Below are 19402 nucleotides of genomic sequence, written 5' to 3'. Positions count from 1 at the left end.
TTGTCCACGTCAATTTATTTAATATAAAAACGTTGCATTTGTCTAGGATGCGTCATTGAAGGATATGGTCTGATTGGCTGTCTAAATCACATGATCAAAGCACCATTTTAATTCACTATTGCACTTAATGCATCAAGATACAGCTTTGTAAAGTATATACATATAAATTATTTAGAGAAAAATTAAAACAAAACAAAGTGTTGAAGTGCAATAAAAAGCTATTATTAGGGTGTATTTTCTTTTTGCATCAATTGTCATCAGCTTATAAGGTTTAACCCAACCGACTGCGATTGGTCCATTTCTTATGGCTTAAGGCTCCCTACACTTATTGTGTTGCCACTCTACAGCAAGTCTATGATCCAAGACAGCTAGCTGGCTGCCATTGGCTGCCATTTTATTTTTCGCTGCGGTGCGGCACGGACGCGAGCGCGGAAGGAATATGCTCAGAGGTTTCCAAGATGGCGAAAAAAACGCAAGCAGAGAAGACGGCGCAGAACGACGAGACCGCCAAGGGCAACGACGATCCGATGAACGACGATGAGGAACCCAACTTCAGCGATCCCGAGGGCTTCGTCGACGATATCAGCGACGAGGGCAAGTATCCACTCGCTTCTTTATTTTTCTTTTGTTCTTCCAACCTCGCCGCCAGCACGAGGACACGTTGCACTTGTCGTTGCTCTCGTCACGTCTCCGCATATGTGTGAGCAGGGGCACGCGCGCCCCACGATGCGGCACGTGCGATTTTTTTTCTCGAAAATCGCTCGATTTCGCCGATTTCGCAGCGAAATGATCCCGAGAAACTTCCGGTTTGCGGAATGACATGACGGCGAAAATCGGCATCGCGTACCGGCGCACACTAGCCTACAAACGGATCCTCCTTATGGCCATTTCTTCCCTTTCTTTTTTTAATTCTTCGAGTCTGCTGCACGCGATGTGGCCCTGTGTGATCCTGTTGGATCGAGCATGCGATCGAACGCGCAGTGAAAAGATCCCGCCGTTGGCTCATTTGGGCGTTACTTTACATGCGACTACGATCTCAGGCGCCACGTGCCGCCACAATGGTGTCGGCGTGTCGGCTTTATGCAGCACAATTTTGGTATTTAAAAAATGCCAATTGTTAGGATGCATTTTTCAGAGAGCTCAACGGCTACCTCACTCGACATGTCTTCGAACTCTGATTAATTTAATGGGCGATTATTCAAGCAGTAAAATTTAAGCAAAATTTCTTATGATTCATCATTCTAAAGCTTGTCTTTTTCCATTTTAAATCATATTTTAAACCAGTGTGACGTTCAATTTTTTATGATCACCTTCAGAAATAATATCTTGCGGTCTCTATAATATTCATTTTGTTTGCATAAAATTGAGAATATGATTTTATACTTTCGGCTATGAGCTGGTGGGCCGCAGATTACGCATCAATTAAACGCTTAAACAATAGAAAGAAATTTAATAATTTTATCTTTGTTTCTACGCCAAAGTGCAGTCGAATAAATGTATTTTTATCAAAATTGAAATTGAAAGTGAAAGGGGTAAAGTTCAAACTTTACCTTATCTTAACCCTATATATAAGTATACACCCCTATATATAAGTATACAACCCTATATATAGATATACACACTGAGGTCCCCAGGACCCCAGCAAAACTTTCACAGTTTGGCATTTCTAAAATTGGAAGGGAAGGGGTTTGTGATATTGACATAAAAAAAGTTTGAGATCTCAATAGGAAGATGTGTTGACGCGCGACAATTGTCGCTCAACAACTAAACAGTAAACAGTTAAAGTGAGCGTGGGGTCCCTGGAACCTCAGTGTATATACGACGTCGCCAAAAAAACAGTGTATACCTAAGGTTAATTGCAAATAAATATAGATAATTTTATTTTAATTTGTATTATTTTTTAGATACGTCGTAGATTCTTGTATTGTTAGAACGAACGGTTCTTGCAGTAAACACACGTCTGTATTGTGAACTTACAGAACTGCTCGGTGACATCTTGAAGCAGAAACCTTCGGAAACGGATGGGGTGGAATCTGTTATTGTCGTGGATAATGTACCTCGGGTGGAGCCCGACAAATTGGAGAAGCTTCAATCCGTTATTAATAAGGTGCTAGGAAAGTTCGGTCCGATAGTCAATCAGTACTATCCGATGAACGAGAGCGATGGCAAAACTAAAGGGTTAGTCTGCATTTTGTCTAAATTTGAAAAAAAAATCAAAAACTTTTCTATTTATTTTTTTTGTGAAGTTAAAAAATCTTACAGAATGTTTGTTTCTGAAAAATATCCTTTCTCTTTGACACAGATACATTTTTCTGGAATACAACAATCATTTGAACGCACTCACTGCGGTCAAGTCTACCAACAATTACAAGATCGACAAGTCTCACACGTTCAAGGTTAATCTCTTCACGGATTTTAAGAAATTTGAGGACATTCCCGAGGATTGGGAGCCACCGAAGGCTCAGCCCTTCAAGGCTGCTAGCGACTTGCACTATCATCTGCTGGAGCCGGACGCTTACGATCAATTCTGTGTACTTTGCGGTAATGGAGCAGGTGTGTCGGTGCAGATGTGGCAAAACTCTGCACCAGAGCCCACCCTACTCGAAGAACGTAACGTAAGTTGTTTTATCAGTGAGTGGTTGGAAGGCAGAGAAAGCTTTTACAGAGATTTTCTGATGGGTGTAATTTCTTATGCAGTTTATGAAGAAATTGTAACTACATAATGGATTTGCTACGAAAAGCTGTTGCAATAAAACGATTTTTTTTTTAATTCCAGCGCTGGACGGAGACGTATGTCAAATGGTCACCGCTAGGCACGTATCTGGCCACGTTCCACAAGCTGGGAGTCGCGCTGTGGGGTGGCCCGCAGTTCACCCAGCAGGCCAGATTCAGTCAGCGAGGTGTCGAGTGCATCGACTTTTCGCCCTGTGAGCGTTACCTAGTCACCTACACGCCGCGCACGGATCTCGGCCAGGATCAGAAGCGCCTCGTGATCTGGGACATCCTGTCGAACCAAGAGAAACGATCGTTCTTCCCCGATGGCTCTTCCGTCTGGCCGATCTTCCGTTGGTCGCACGACGATAAATATCTGGCGCGCATGGGAGAGGACGTTCTCAGTGTTTACGAGACCCCAGTGAGTACCTTTCATGTTTAACTGAAAAGTACTCTCCTCAGTTTACGATATTTAACATTAATTATTTAATTTTTGCCCGTTCAATAAAGATTAACTTTAATCTCGATTTAACTTATTCTCCATCTTTTTCCAATTCTTAGAACTGGAAAAAATGAAGAGTAAGTTGAACTGAGATTAAAGTCAGTCTACATTGATGGAAATTAGGCATATTTATTGCTTATTACAGTAAGTTTGCAACTTGATCGTCACTATTGCATTTAATCTTTTAGTCGTTCGGTCTGCTGGACAAGAAGAGCATCAAGATCCCAGGAATCAGAGATTTCAGTTGGTCTCCGACGGATAACGTTCTTGCTTACTGGGTGCCAGAAGATAAAGATGTTCCCGCGAGGGTAACTTTGCTCGAAATTCCTAAGTGAGTCTTTAACCTTGAATCACATTTAAATTGTCGGCATAAATGAATTTTTTTTTAACCAAAAAATGTTCGACTTTCAGCCGCAATGAAACAAGAAATAAGAATTTGTTCAACGTAGCTGACTGCAAGATCTTCTGGCAAAAATCTGGTGATTACCTGTGCGTGAAAGTTGACCGCTTTGCTAAACGCAAGGAGAAGACCGAGCAAAAATACACAGTGAGTTGACTAATGTAGTCGATCTTTCGCGCGAGATATATTTAATTATTTACTATATACAATTATATACACTTTTGTAATTATATTTAAAATTATGTACAATTTTGGTATTTTCCTGGCAAGTTTTGAATTTTATTTTCGAAAATATAATTGCTATTAAATATATTCGTATTTTACATTACAGGGTATGTCATACAACTTCGAAATCTTCCACATGAGGGAGAAGCAAATTCCCGTGGACAGTGTGGAGATAAAGGAGCCGATACACGCTTTCGCGTGGGAGCCGGTTGGCAGCAAATTCGCCATCATTCACGGGGAGATACCCACCGTGAATGTCAGCTTCTACGAAGTGCGATATGGCCATCAGCCCGCCCTTCTCAGTAAGCAATTATAATAAAAATTGCTTTTAATTTTTTTACATTAAATTAATAGCTAGCTAGTTTTTGCTTCAACGTTTGGCTTGCTTCTTCCTCAACAGAAAGATTAGAGAAGAAGGCTTGCAATCACCTGTTCTGGTCGCCGTCTGGTCAATTCATCGTCCTCGCCGGCCTGACGACGATGGCCGGCGCTCTGGAGTTTATCGACACGAACGATTTCACCATTATGAACTCCACCGATCATTATCAAACTTCGGACGTGGAATGGGACCCGACTGGCAGGTAGATTCAAAAGACTAGAACAGCCGCGTAATATAAAAATAACAGAAGCCAATAGCAAGAACATAGACATAAAAGATATTCTCCACACTGGCTGTATGTACGCGTCTATGACGCAACGGTGCGTTTAAAGTGTCTTATCCTTTACTATTGCATGCGTGCAGCCATTGTTGCTATTTTGTTTCTCACCACCAAGGATATCCCTTTTATCGGAAAATCCAGCCAATGTGGAGTCCATCTTACATGTCTGTGAGCAAGAAGTTAATTTTCTCTTCGTGATTAATTTCAGATACGTCGTCACGGCAGTGTCCAGCTGGAAGACCAGCGTTGACAACGGTTACTGGATATGGACGTTCCAGGGTCGTATTCTGAAGAGAGTCAACCTGACCGCGTTTAACCAGCTGCTGTGGCGGCCGCGACCTCCGACTCTGCTCACCGCGGAGCAGATCAAGGAGATAAAGAAGAACTTGAAGAGATACTCGGCGCAATTCGAGAGCAAGGATCGCATGCGACTGACGCGTGCTTCAAAGGTACATTTATTATTATTAATATGTATTAAATATATCCAACGCTAGATATGTAAGGAATAATTTCTCTACTAATATATTTCAAGTGTTTCAATATATTATGAATTTTTCAATTTTTATATGTGCATTATACATTATAACATGTATTAAATATATCTAACGCTAGATATGCAAGGAATAATTTCTCTACTAATATTTTTCAAGTGTTCCAATATATTACGAATTTTTCAATTTTTATATGTGCACGATTATAAAAAATAACGAGATCATTTATACATAGCGAAATCTTCTAAAATTCTCATGGATCTGGATAGTAATTTACTTTAACGAGTAATTAATTTTTCTAGGAATTGATCGAAAAACGATGCTTGCTGATGAAGGCATTCGAAGAGTATCGTACCAAGCGTATCGACGAATGGAACAATCAGAAGAAGCGTCGCCTGGAGTTACGTTGCAGTAAGTATATATATACTATAGTATAAATAATTGGTTTTTTAGTGTAGTATACTGATTTCACAGTGTGTACATATATATATTAAAAGATATATGCTAAGTATATATATATATATATATATATATATATGTACTTGCCTAATTACTGCAGTAGAAAACTGCAGTATTAATACTGAAAAAATAATACTTCTGATGATTCGAGAGATTAATCGTCGCGTTTGTGCACTTTCAGATATCGATACTGATGAATTGGACTCAGATTCGAAGAACGTGGAGGAAGAAGTTGTTGAATTTTTCGTCAAGGAGGAAACGTTCGTGATCGACGACAAGTAAACCTGTCTTTCACGGACACTTGTTAATCGCCGTGCTGATTCCCGGTCTTGGAAATCTCTTTAAAAGTGTGCAACAAACATCTGCTGCCGTTTGCAAGGTGTCGCGATATATTTGTCGTTTGCGGCGATCGAATATCGCTGCAATTTATCTCTAATCCGTGAACCATGAGTGGCAACAGACAATCAATCTTGTATTATTGTTATTGCTACTGCTACCATTACCGCTACTATCAGTACTATTTCGCCCGGTTTAAAATAATTTTTACATATTTGATGCGGCATAAAAAACGCCGACATCGTAGCAATATCAAATTCTATCACATACCCTACAGGATAACCTGCGAGGAAATAATCGCGTCACTAATTTCACAATTTCTCCTGGCAAATTTACAAAATAAAATGCTAATTTATTACTTACGAAATGAAGATAATTTTTGGAATTTGCAAAACGCCATAAACCCCCAGAATTCTAATTTCAGAATTCAGTCCTTTTAATCCCAAAACAACTTTTTTTTTATTCCGTGCATAGAAAAATTGTGTTCTATAAACGAAGTCTTTATAAAAAAAAAACATTTTAAATAATTACAAATTATATACAATAAAAATGTCTAGGGATAAAAATTCATGTGGACAATTTCATCGTTCGTGTATCAATTAAATATTAATGCAAAATCCTGTACTTATTGTATATGTTGTAATTATAATTAAACTATATAAATAAATTCAGAATATACGGGATTTCCCTTTTCTCGCAAAGGCATTTTGGCCTCAAAAGTAATAGCGAAAAAAGAGTACAACTGCGCATACCCAGGCTGGTGGTATTCTGTCCTGTTGCGAGAACGTCTTTCTCGTGACAGGTTTAGCACAGGAGAACAATCGCGTCTGCTCTTCGTGCAGCGCGTCTTGCAACTTTTCGTTTTTTGTTACCACAGCTATCTGCGTCTCGAGATCCCTATTCACCGATCTGTAACCTAAACCATCCATGTTTTACTTTAGTCGTGTCGAAAATCCTCAAGAAAGATCATTTGTTGCAGTCATATTAAGATTAAAATCCAAAATAAAATAACAACTTATCCTTACCGAAGTTTGGCGAGCCTATGAGGGTCAACGAGGGTTTTCGCTGACCTGGCGAAATGTACCAAAGACCCTTAGCATGGTACGTCCAATCCGGTTTGACAAATTCCCATAATGTTATCCTTCTTTGCTGATTCATTCTCTCGCATAAATTATAAAAGGATTCCTCTATCCTGGTATACGCCGCTGGTATTCCTCCAGCAATTCCCTTGGCATCTTGAAGTGATTGAAAAAAAAATAATTATTAACTTCTACAACTATACAGATCTTTGAGAAAAGGGAAATAAATCATAAAATCGTGACGCAACAAATGATCTATAAATTATGATTTACGTGAAATATATATTAAATGTTAGGACTTAAAGAATTTACGTTATTTGTGTAATGTCTAATGAAGACATACTAACTAAAAAAACCATTGGCGGTGGGGTGTGCTGTCAAAAAGTGACATGTTGCCCGACAATCTCCAAGCACAGCTTGACTGTAGTCAGAGGTCAGGTTGAAATAACCGGTCGCTAATTTGAGCGTCGCTCCTTCTGGAGCAGCTTGCAAGAGCTTCAATGTTACTTCGCTGTCGTGATAAATGTTCAACTGACCCATTTGCACTAATGGAAATACCCACGTGTCTGCATCTGTAGTATAATATTAAATAACCTATTTGTGACCTCGAAATAATGTCCTTTTTAATTTAGACGGAAAAGAATATTTTTCAATATTTTCACTTTGAATGAAATTATATGAAATAATTGTCAGTGTACCTTCATTGAGTTCAGCATTCTTTTTTATTTCATTCTGTAAGAATGTATGTATCTTGGACGTTGCTTCTTGGGTAAAGACTTTACCGGATCCTTTGTAAGGATGACAGTTTACAGTAGGATTCAAGCTCGTATTGCCATCGGGTTGTAACAAAAAGCTAAACTCCATGACTTTTTCGACCAATTTGTTATAGAAGTTGCAAAGCTCCTCACAATCTTCTATAACGAAGTACCGATCCTGTCGATTCGTGAAGTAATCATTGCTGAGGTTCGCCCTAACATAAAATAATTTTTTAATATATTTTTATAACTGTTTTAAAGTATAAAATATATGCTATGTATATCTCATATTTAAGCTATTTATTTTCTTGGTCTTGAATGTAATTTTTATGTTCGTTAAGACAAAATTTGCGTGAGAGAGACGAGTCGATAATCTCAAACACTATTCAAATAACTTTATTATCAAATATTTGAAATATGAATATCCAATATTCTTTTCTCTCTCTTTCTCTCTCTCGTTTGCTGTTAATTTTAATATAATTCTGATTCTTTTTCTTCAATTAATTGTTGTGAATAATAATCATAACTCCAGCCTACCCGCTAATGATCAAGTCATTATCAATCATGTACAGCTTCATGTGTTGCAAACCAATGAGCTCATTAAAGCGATCCGGGATTGCCGCTTTCATCACACCGCGCAGTTTCGGCGTGTGGTAGAGGAAAACCTTGCAGCGATCTCCGCATTTGCCCTTAAGCAGCGGCTCCAACATCTTTCGGGAATTCTGCTTGCCCCGGGAGGCTCTCATATAGTCCAGCAGGATTCGTACTTGGACATTGCCGCCATTCGTGCTCATTGCTTGTTCTATCACCCTCACCTGTGCAAAAAAACATGACCTTATTTTTCCAAAATAAAGAAAATCAATTTCGAAAAGTAGAAAATTAACTACATTCCATTCCTCAATCTTCATCTTCTCTTCACATTTCTTTCTTACTGTAACTTTCATAGTGAATTATTGCTGATTTTTTATTCAAAATAATTATCTCACCAGGTTTTTGTTATAAATGCTACATTTGTTTCTATTATACCCACCAGCTCGGTCTCCAAGGTGCCGGTGCCCAAGTACAATGAGGCTAATGTGATTCTCTTCTTGGCGTGCCTGCATTTTTCTAACAAAGTGCTATAGAACACTTGTGGCTTGTGAATTATAGTGACCTATTGGGAGAAACATTCTTGTTGAAATAAAATATATTCACAACCACAGACTGCACACGTAATTGTTTTACCTTCGAGCCATTCACTGGAAAGGCAGGAGCCACAGTGCGTAGCCAGGATATCGAATTAATTTCCTCTTGCGCAGGAACATCCAAGTCTCTCAACTTCTCGTCGTCTAACATTGCTATTTGCATTTTGTGTCTGATGATCAACGAATCTATGCAGGTCTTTGCTTCAACCGTTGCAGTGCCTAGCAACGGTTCGTAGAACCTGAAAGATGGATGTGGATAGATAAATAAATCGTCAAGGCGGTAAAAACAAATTATTTTCCATGTAATTATAATGCAAAAAATCATGACATTATAATTTCTGGATAATACATGTTTTTGCTGCCATTTACACCGCACAAAATGTTAAAAAATAATGTCAAAATTATATTCAATTATAATAATTAATTATATTCAAAGTGTAACAAAAATTATTAAAAAATTAATGTATTAAACCTTATTTAAACGTCAGAGAAATTCCAAAGGAGAGAGATAATGTTCTGCTTGCACTTATTACAATTATATCTTATTCTTATCATTACTGTCTACTTATTTTGTGTTACTGGCACGTAGGCATATATTATTTATGTAAAATGTCAATCTATTTTTATATAACAAGTCAAGAATGTCAAATAGATTTGGAGGTTATGCTCCGTTAACCTAAGAATTCACGCAAAGCATAACATGACACATATCGAGCAACAATACATTAATTCGCACGCACCGTTTAAAGACTCGCAGAGCCGAGTTGTGCATGAAGAGATGTTGTTTTAAACAATAAATATGAAAAATCCGATCATTCACATGCGCGATACTTTGATTTTCTACGGGAGATAACAAGACGCGGTGAGCGCCGTCTGTCGAGTGCCGATCATTGGAGAATTCAATTTTGAATTAATACATCTGTTTTCTATATTTTAAACTTTAAAGCTTTCTTTCTCGTTTTTGTCAAATATCAAACATGTACTTATTTCACTTTAAGTTCAAAGAGTGTACAATAATTCACGAATAGTGAACTAATCGAAAACATACCTAGTCTTATTCAAGAAAGTCTTTATATTGAAGAAATAATTTTATGTATTTAATAGAAATAATTTAATGTATTACTTTTATTGAAGAAATAAATACAATTACGTTCGTCAGTTTAAAAACAATAGTTGTCATTGGATAGAAAATGCGTCGCTAGATATATAGATAATGTAGATATTATAAAATAGATGCTATAAAATAAGCAATGTAATTTTGAAATTTTATATCTCTATCTGCATGTTCAATAATTTCCGAATGTCAAATACGTAAGATTTATTTCTTGCGGCTAAATTTTTTTATATTTTTCGTTTTTTCTCCTCAATGAATACTCTTTTATCTAATTATTAATTATACGCTTACCTTTCCTCTGAAAGGTCAGCGTAGTCGTAGTGGGAGTTCCGTCGCCAGGCAACCGACACGTATACACGAACGGCATACACCTGTTTTATGTCAGTACTGTACATTAATGCTTGTAAATGATATTATTAGAATAATTGAGAATAATATTGAATCAGCATGCTGCTAAAATATTTAGGTACCGTCATGCCGGCGCAGGTGAGTAGAATATTATATATTATTTTAAATCTACGCTTTTTTTTATCTTGAGATTCTGAGGAACATCTGCGTATATGTACATATCTGCAGAATGGGTTAATATTAATGTATTTTTTTCGAGAATTATTAGGAATAGAGACGAGCGAATTTTTTTTCAAAATTTGTTGGCAACTTTTATGTGAAAAATTTCAGTGTTACTCTCGGGCAGAAGATAACTTTTTATTCCCATATTTATTCCCACATTTACATATTTATACAAACGTGCATGTTAGGAGTTGGAAAACAGAGTGGTTGGCATAGCATGGTCACCAAACAACTTAAAGCTGGCCGTAGCATCCTCGGATCGTTCCATTTATCTTTTTGATGAGAATGGTGTGAAACGCGATAGATTCTCCACTAAGCCTGTCGATCCCAAGGTATTCATATATTTCTCAAAGTTGTACTTTTAGTTTATTGATACCGGTCGTTTCTGCAATTAAAAAAAAATTTTTAATTTAAAATTTATAGAAAAATATTTAAAAAACTGTAGTAACATCCTTTCTTTATTTATAGTTTGGCAAGAAGAGCTACATGGTAAAGGGAATAGCCTTCTCTCCAGAGTCGACGAAGATCGCAGTTGGCCAAACCGACTGCATTGTATACGTTTACAAAATAGGAGAGGATTGGTATATAATTATTTATAATATTTATATAAATTCTCAGAGAAAAAAAATTAATCAAAATAAATTGTTAATAACAACAATCATTTTTCAGGGGTGACAAAAAGGTAATTTGCAACAAATTCAAACAAAGTGCAGCGGTGACTTGCCTGATCTGGCCAGTGGACGGTCCGATTATCGTAGGATTGGCGGATGGGAAAGTACGTGCGGCTATGATCAAGTCGCAGAAGGCGCAAACCTTATATACCTCCGACGCTATGACAATAGCTCTGGCTTGCAAGTAAATTGACGCGGCTTATCAGCTATGTTTTGAGATATTTCGATTAATGCACACAATCAAAATCAGTAGTGATACTTGGTATTTAACACGTCCATGACCTTTCTCGACCTGCAGCGTCCGCGGCAGCGGCTTCCTGTCGAGCCATGCCGACGGCAGCATTATCCGGTACTACATCGCCGAAGACGGCAACGCGGAACCGTCGGGACGCGTGTGTGTCCACGGAGTGCCCGCTTACGCCCTGGCATGGCCGCAGTCGCACATCCTGGCAGCAGGTTGCGACAAACGGCTGACCATGTACGACCCGTACGGTAAGCCGGTCAAAACCTTTGACTTCAGTCGGGACTCCCAAGAGAGAGAGATCACTGTGGCCTGCTGCAGCCCAAGTGGCCAGAGCGTCGCCGTAGGCTCTTGGGACAAAGTGCGTATCTTCGATTGGACACCACGTAGAAGTGTCTGGGAAGAGACCAACGTGCGCGACTTGCCCAACTTCTACACCGTCACAGCGTTATCCTGGAGACGAGACGGCTCGAAGCTGGTGGTTGGGGGATTGTGCGGCGGCGTCGAGCAGTTTGAGACTATTTTGAGGTAACTGCATGAAGTGGCTGAATGTGTCAGCTTTAATCTTAAGCTAGCATAGCTATTGTTTTTTACGAAACGGCTGGAAGAAAAAAATCGGGATTTGCGGGATTGATTAGTGACTAAAAAAAGATTAATTTCTACGCAAACCCATTGAATTGTGCTGAAGTGAATGCGAGATCTTTAATCTCAAAGCTAGCGCAGCTATTGTTATTTCTGACACGGCTGTAGAAAAAAATCGGGATTTACGCGATCAGATTGATCAGTTATTAAAAAAGAGTTAATTTCTACGCGAGACTCATTCGATTGCTGCAAACCACGATTTTTTTCTTCAGTCGTTTCGGAAAAAACAATGGCTATGATAGATTTGAGATTAAAGTTCTCGCAGCCTCTTCAGCACAATCGACTGGGACTTATGTAGAAATTAATTCCTGTTTAGTCGCTAATTAATCGTGCTGATCCCGATTTTTTCACCGCAGCCGTTTCGGAAAAAACAATTTGTTTTTTAATACTTTTTAACTTTTGCTCTTTCTTTTCTTAGGATTGTGTACAGTTAATGCATACGTCTTTTTTATTTTGTTTGCCGAATAACTTTTGTTATTGAAGAGTAGAAGAATCTATTTATTTTACCATTTATGTATTTCTTCGTTTTTCAGACGCACAGTGGTCCGCGGCAGTCACGAGGTCGCCTACGTGGGTCCCAGCCAGGTAGTGATCCGGCCTCTGAGCGACTCCTCGCAGCGTCCCATCATCATCAGGTCGCAGACGGGTCAAGAGATCGAGGATGTACGTGTTCTAGGTCGCAGGGACAACAATGTGGTTGCTCGAACAGCGCGCACTTTATTGATCGGCGATATTGAGCTAGGTCTGATCAGCGAGATCCCGTGGGAGGACCGGTCCGGCAATGAAAAGTTTTTCTTCGAGTATCCGGTCGTATGCCTGATCTTTTGCTCAGGCGAACTAACGATCGTTGAGTATGGTCAAAACGAGGCGCTTGGTTCCGTGCGAACGGAGGCGGTGAACCCGCACGTGGTCAGCGTGCGCGTGAACGAACGTCCCTCGGTTGGCGGCGAAGACAACAAGAAGTTGGCCTATCTGCTGGATCCCAGAACTGTTCGCGTGATTGACCTGCTATCTGGTGCGACCATCAACACGATCGTCCATGATGCTCGCATCGATTGGTTGGAGCTCAGCGAGGCTGGTCATAGATTGCTATCGCGCGACAAGCGAGGTCGTCTTTGGCTAAGCGATGATGAGGGTGACAGGTAATAGTCTATAAAGTACCCAATGTCAATATGAATAAAAAGATCTTTCTTATCTGTCAAATCAAATTGAAAGCAAAATTATGAAAAACAATCTTGTCTCGAGATAATTATTATCGTCAAAGGAGTCATGAAATGGCTAATTTATTTAGTGGAATAACTATAAATTCTATCTAAACAAAGAGCATATAATATATATAAAAAGATTGATCTTTTGCATAAATGTAACTTTCGTAATTTTGTATTAAAATTATTATATCAGATTTTTTTAATCACTCTTTATTTTACGGTACTGCAGAGTCTTGTTGGTGACAGGGGCATCCTTTGCATCTTGGGTTACTGGTAGCGACGTTCTCGTCGCTCAAACAGGTCAAACCCTGGCCGTTTGGTACAACGTGGATGCGCCAGAAGCCGTTACACTGACGTCGATCAAGGGCGACATAGTGGACATTATCCGAGAGGACGGTCGAACGTCCGTGATGGTGGAGGAGCACGGTGTCAAAGTGGCATATCAGTTGGACGAAGGACTGATCGAGTTCGGCACTGCGTTGCATGACAGCGATTTTGGCAGAGTCATCCTGTTCCTGGAGAATATGGGCGACGGTCCGCAGGTGGAGACCATGTGGGAAAACGTAGCCAGGAACGCGATGAATGAGAGAAAGCTCGCGATAGCTGCCAGGTGTTACGCTGCGATGGGCGACGTGGCTTGCGCGAAATTTCTGAAAGAGACTGCCGAGGTTTTTTTCTTGTTTTATGTTATATCTTTGTCTCCCTTTTGAGACACAGTAATATATTTTTGCTTTCTTCTTCGTCATGTTTCAAGATTGGTGAAAAATACGCCAAGGAGACGGGCAACGAACCACTGGCCAGTCCGGACTGTTGGGCCCGAATGGCCATACTGAATGGTGACCTGAAAACCGCTGAGGCAATTTATTTGGAGCAGAATGAACTGGACAAAGCGTTAGATATGTACCAGCGCTACTGGCGCTGGGAAGATGCTCTAAACTTAGCCCAGAGTCGTAACTGGAGTGGTTTATCAGAGCTGCGGGACCGTCACTTGGCTTGGCTGCTGGACAGTGGCCAAGCGGCCCGCGCGGCTTCCATCATAGAGACCACAAATCCCAAGAGAGCTGTGAAGCTTTATCTGGAGGCTCGCCGACCCGGACGAGCCGCCAGATTGGTGCTTGCCGACAATGAGTTACTGGAGGACGAAAGAATCGTCGAAGAGATCATTAGCAGCCTTAAGGCCACCGACCTCGCGGAACTCGCTGGAGAATTGTTGGAGAAGACCGGCGCCGGTTCCGAGGCGATTAAGTGTTACGCCCAGGCCGGTGTCTTTGCCAAAGCTCTCGACTTGGCGCGCAAAATCGATCCCACCTCGGTGGTCGAACTCGAAAGAGATTGGGGAAAACATCTGTCAGCGAGTGGTCACTACGACGCCGCTATCAATCACTTCATCGAGGCAGGAGAAACTGTATTAGCACTGAAGGCCGCTATCAACGCGCGACAGTGGAGAAAGGCTTTACAGATTATTCAGGTGCAGTAATAGCATGCTTAACGCTTATCTTGTTCATCTACACGGAGAGAATTTTTTTTTAATTTACCCTGCAAATCATGTTAATTATGAGACAATATAGTATTTAGGCAAATTTTACTGTGCACTACAATAAGATTTCGCAGTAAATTTATTGTAGTGCACAGTAAAATTTATCTAAATACTATATTGTCTCACAATTAACATGATTTTCAGAGTAAATTTTAAAAGAAAATTCTCTCCTTGTACTATTATACTATTTGCCTATTTCTATTTTGTATTAGATTTTTTTTACTACATTTTTTCTCTCCACATTTTCTCCTTCAGGTGATTGAGGACGATGATCCGGAGATCCGTCAGCAATGCGAAAAGCTGGCCGAATATTTCTCGTCGATCGGCGAACGGAGCTTAGCGGAGAGCCTCTTCATTCGCGCCGAAAACTCCCGACGCGCCGTGGAGATTCACATCCAGTCGGGCGACTGGATGCGTGCGCACCAGGTTGCCCAGGAATACATGAAGGGCGACGAGGCCAACGAGGTGCTGGCGAAGCACGCCGACAACCTGCACCAGACCGGCGAGCTCCGTCACGCCGAGTCTCTTTATGTCGCGATCGGCGATCACGACGCGGCAATCGCTATGTATCGCAAAGCGGGAAATCGCAGCGACATGATTAGATTAGTCGCGCAGCATCGGCCAGATTTACTTCAGACTACTCACACGCATCTGGCGAGAGAACTAGATGCAGCCGGCAAGCCGAGAGAAGCTGAAGAGCACTTTTTAGGTCGGGGTTTTGGACTTAAATTATTTTTAAATTATTAAAAAAAAATTATTCTTTTTTCCTTCAATTTGATTCTTGCGGATCTCGACTGCGTCTACCAACCACGTAAAATTTCGCTGCAGTCGACCGCAGTTTAATATTTTTCTATCATTGTATAAGTTATATTGATCAGTGCTGGACGTACCTATATAAAAGATTAAAACGTTTAATTTACAATTTTATTTAGCTTACGCGTAAATTATGTTCTATCTTAGGTGCTGGCGACTGGCGCGGAGCGGTTACAGCTTACAGGTCTGCGAACATGTGGGAGGATGCGCTGAGAGTCGCCAAGAAGGCTTCGGGAGAAAAGGCAGCGCAGCAGGTTGAGATTTATACATTGGAAAATTGGTTTTTTTTTTAATTCTTCTTTGACACTGAATTTTATCCCTCCTTTCCTTAGGTTGCTTTGATGTGGGCTCGAACGTTGGCACCAGAACTAGGCGCGAGACTTCTGATGCGACTCGGTTACTTGGAGCCGTGTCTGCAATTAGCGTGCGAGGCCAGCTTGTTTGACTGGGCTCTGGAGATCGCCAAGTACGGCACGGTGGATCAGAAGAAGGAGGTTCACTACCGCTACGCAATGGCGTTGGAGGACGAGGGCCGTTTCGCCGAGGCCGAGAAGGAATTCGTGCAGGCCGGCAAAACTATGGAAGCGGTGCAGATGTACATCCACAGCCGCGACTGGGAGTCCGCCGAGGACGTCGCGCAATCGCACAGCCAGGAAGCCGTGGCACAGGTCTTGATCGCACGAGCCGGTGAGGCCGCCGAAGGGCAAGATTACGCTACAGCAGAAACTCTTCTGCTAAGGGCCCACAAGCCAGAAATGATAATAGAGCATTACAAGGTTGGTCCCTCCCAGAGTCCCATGCAGCAGCTGAAAAAGTTTTTCCATGCAAACATTGATAACAACTTTACGTTTATATGTACAGAAGTCCATCAAATATCTCTACCTTTCCTATCTAATTATATTAAATATTTTTTCATTTCAGACAGCCGGAATGTGGTCCGAGGCACTGCGAGTGTGTCGAGAATATCTGCCCAGTCAAGAGGCGGCACTGCGTAGGGAGTTAGGTCAGAGAAGCGCGGGACTGGATGGGGCAAACGCGTTGGAGGAAGCTCGGAAGTGGCTAGATCTCGGGGAGGTGCGACCCGCCCTGGACACACTGATTCTGAATCCACAGGCGCCGAGATCGTATCTCATCCGTGCGGCCGACATCCTTTTACATCAGGCTGATCCCGAAACGGCGGCGGAAATCGGCGGTGACCTGGGCGCGCGTTTGTTTTCCGTTGGTGAACACGCGCTCGCCGCTCAGGTAATTTTTTTTTCCCCTTACAATAACGCAACCATTTATCTGTGATTCATGACGTTTTCCAATCGCTGCAGGTGTTTCTTCAAGCGGATCGATTGAAGGACGCAGTGAGTTCGCTGGTGGCGGTCGGCGAATGGGATCGCGCGCGGCGAATCGTCCGCGAGCTCGCTCCCGATCTCGAGCAGTATCTAGAAGAGAAATATCGGGACGCCATGGCGAACGAGGGCGAGATGGAACGGCTCGCGGAAGTGGACGGTAACGCCGCCCTCGAGGTGATGGCGCGGAAAGGTCAATGGAGTCAGGTATTCGACGCCGCGAGCTCGCAGAGTCCGGAGGTGCTGCACAGATTTGTGGCACGGCGTGCCACGCAGTTGCTGAAGAACGACGCCGCGCCGCAGGCGTTGCAGCTTTACGCGCAGTACGGCGCACCCGCGATCTCGCAGAATTTTAATCTGTATCTGCAATTGGCCGAGAATATCCTGAATGCAGCGCAGCAGGATTACAGGTACGATATTTTGCGACTGCAACGAAGGGATCTACATATCATGAATATATCGCGTCGTTTACCTGTTAAATTCTATTATATATGAATGTCAATTTTTAACGAGATATGTTTTATTACCCAGAATATATCTTCGTAGATTACTCTTTTATTAAAATTAGAATATCTATATCAATAATACTTATTTATTTTTTAAAGTTAAACATTACCTTTTTCATTCTCCATATTTAAGCGGAAGAGATTAATGTTTGTTTCGTACTTTTATTTCTTAATGTCATTCGCGATTGACAGATATCTGGCCCAACTCCGTGACGTTCTACACGGCCTCTACCGCTCGTCACCGTCCTCCGACAGATTCGAGCACCTTCTGAAGGCCGCTCACTTCTCGGCGGTGAAGCACGGCTGCCGTTCGTTTCCGGCGCTTTCCGGCATCGCGGTCAAGGCGTCGGTCAGCCTCCTGCGGTACACCGACCTCCTTTACGCCGACAAATACTACTACGAAGCCGGTATCACAGCCCGTACCGCTGGGCTTCTGAGCGAAGCCTTCGTTTTCCTCAATCATTTTCTCGATCTGGAGGAGTGCATCGAAGAGGAAGGCGACGGCAACGTCCTAGACGTGGACGATCTACGCGTCACCGACTTTCCGCTGGAGGTCCCACTTCCGGAAAGAGTCGGAGTCGCGCCGGATCAACGCGAGGAGGCGAGAGAGTGGGTGCTGGCGGTGTCCATGGACCAAAAGATCGAGCAGGGTCTACCGGTCGACCAGAGAGGCGTCTACGTCGGTTCCCTGACGTCGCCGACAAACTCCGGCGCGCCTCTTCAGCAGTGCGTGATCACGGGTTATCCGGTGCGCGGCCCAGTTGTCAGATTCGAGGAGACCAACCGCGTGGCCGATCGCGACGACTGGACCAAGTTGATCAACTCGGCCAGACAGGCATCCCCGGATTCGCCGCTGAACGATATTTTAGTATTTCTTCAGGATTGGTGCGGCACGGCACCCAAATACTCGTTTTAAAAGCAAAAGCTTCAGGTTTCAATCGGAAGTTAATGAAGATAGAGGATAATATGAAAGAAAAAGATTTTAAAAATTTGTAGTTTTCTAGAAGCTAAAATAAATGTAATAATAAATGTATTATATTGTAAATATAATAATAAGTGTATTAATTGATATGCACTTACACTTTTAATTAGCGGTGCATACATAATAGCGTTATTGGCAATGTGTCTCGTTTCATTTAGCCGCGATTTAAATCACCTTCAACAAGAGATTTATATCCTTCATTGAGAATTCTTTTTCATTTAGTTATTTATATATTAATTTATTATTTTCTGCCTCAAATATGTCTTCGAAAAGAAGAATATTGCGACGAAACAATGTTATAATTCATCAAATTATTTCCCGTTTTCAGCCAGATAGAACGTTCGTCCTGCCGGGTGGCTCATGAAGGGATTTGAGAGGGTGGGCAACCGCAGATGATAATTAACCGCTTAGCAAATATGCTCGGCTTTGGCGCATTCCATAAGCCAAAAAGCCGCCCGTGGAATTTGGCGGTTCAAAGTAACGCAAATACATGCACACGTGCGCCGCACGTACACACGCGCGCGTCATATTGACTCAAAATCGTAAACGGGCTTAATACACGCCGCAGGAGATACGCCTATACTGCTGATGTTTAACGTCCGGCAGCGACAGTCGGCGGCAAGAGCGCACTGTTTGTATAATATTATGTCATTTAAAACAATCTCTACTTTAAATTAATAAAAAAGAAAACGTTAGAAAAAGCAACATAGAATAGTAAAAATTAAGATTATATATTATTATAAAAAAGTTAAGAAATCTATTGTAAAAATATTTATTTTACATACATAAATAATATAAGCTTTATTTTATTGTTATTTTTACTAATGTATCATTATTTTAAATTAAGCAAAGGCAAGTGGGGAAGAGAGTTAAGAAGACAATAAAAATTGTAAAACTATCAAAGAAAACTTCGCAGTACTTGAGAATTAAGCAAATATAACTTCTGAATATTTTGCAAGTAAATTTCCTTTAATACGCT

At 41.3% G+C, this 19402-nt stretch overlaps 3 protein-coding genes across 4 annotated transcripts; 2 read left to right on the top strand and 1 right to left on the bottom strand.

Annotated features, from left to right (window-relative positions):
* The first annotated feature begins 376 nt into the window (after positions 1 to 376).
* Positions 377 to 6151, top strand: LOC105454487 (eukaryotic translation initiation factor 3 subunit B). Its single transcript, XM_011697108.1, has 11 exons — positions 377 to 594; positions 1980 to 2178; positions 2303 to 2615; positions 2777 to 3133; positions 3403 to 3545; positions 3626 to 3761; positions 3946 to 4141; positions 4240 to 4420; positions 4707 to 4947; positions 5292 to 5400; positions 5630 to 6151. The coding sequence occupies exons 1-11, from the start codon at positions 459 to 461 to the stop codon at positions 5728 to 5730; spliced, it is 2112 nt and encodes a 703-aa protein (XP_011695410.1). The 5' UTR covers positions 377 to 458; the 3' UTR covers positions 5731 to 6151.
* A 67-nt stretch (positions 6152 to 6218) lies between these two features.
* LOC105454486 (CDP-diacylglycerol--glycerol-3-phosphate 3-phosphatidyltransferase, mitochondrial) lies at positions 6219 to 9888 on the bottom strand. Of its 2 annotated transcripts, none has more exons than XM_011697105.1 (8): positions 9543 to 9888; positions 8843 to 9041; positions 8649 to 8771; positions 8156 to 8433; positions 7562 to 7833; positions 7211 to 7435; positions 6810 to 7019; positions 6219 to 6700 (listed from the first exon to the last, which is right to left on the bottom strand). In XM_011697105.1, exons 1-8 carry the CDS (start codon positions 9572 to 9574, stop codon positions 6498 to 6500), a joined length of 1542 nt encoding a protein of 513 aa, XP_011695407.1. In that variant the 5' UTR covers positions 9575 to 9888; the 3' UTR covers positions 6219 to 6497. The 2 variants fall into 2 exon arrangements, with proteins under 2 accessions (XP_011695407.1, XP_011695409.1); XM_011697107.1 differs by lacking the exon at positions 9543 to 9888 and adding an exon at positions 9275 to 9524.
* A 475-nt stretch (positions 9889 to 10363) lies between these two features.
* Positions 10364 to 18984, top strand: LOC105454539 (intraflagellar transport protein 172 homolog). Its single transcript, XM_011697211.1, has 14 exons — positions 10364 to 10402; positions 10675 to 10818; positions 10955 to 11067; positions 11156 to 11341; positions 11456 to 11926; positions 12574 to 13182; positions 13478 to 13916; positions 14003 to 14716; positions 15041 to 15494; positions 15746 to 15852; positions 15931 to 16374; positions 16520 to 16843; positions 16915 to 17345; positions 17634 to 18984. Exons 1-14 carry the CDS (start codon positions 10364 to 10366, stop codon positions 18355 to 18357), a joined length of 5199 nt encoding a protein of 1732 aa, XP_011695513.1. The 3' UTR covers positions 18358 to 18984.
* Positions 18985 to 19402: the final 418 nt, after the last annotated feature.

The sequence above is a fragment of the Wasmannia auropunctata genome, unplaced genomic scaffold (assembly GCF_000956235.1).
Source record: "Wasmannia auropunctata unplaced genomic scaffold, wasmannia.A_1.0 LD335985.1, whole genome shotgun sequence".
NCBI classification, from domain to species: domain Eukaryota; kingdom Metazoa; phylum Arthropoda; class Insecta; order Hymenoptera; family Formicidae; genus Wasmannia; species Wasmannia auropunctata.
The sequence above is the reverse complement of the archived record's forward strand: the minus strand, read 5'-3'. Positions and strand labels throughout refer to the sequence as shown.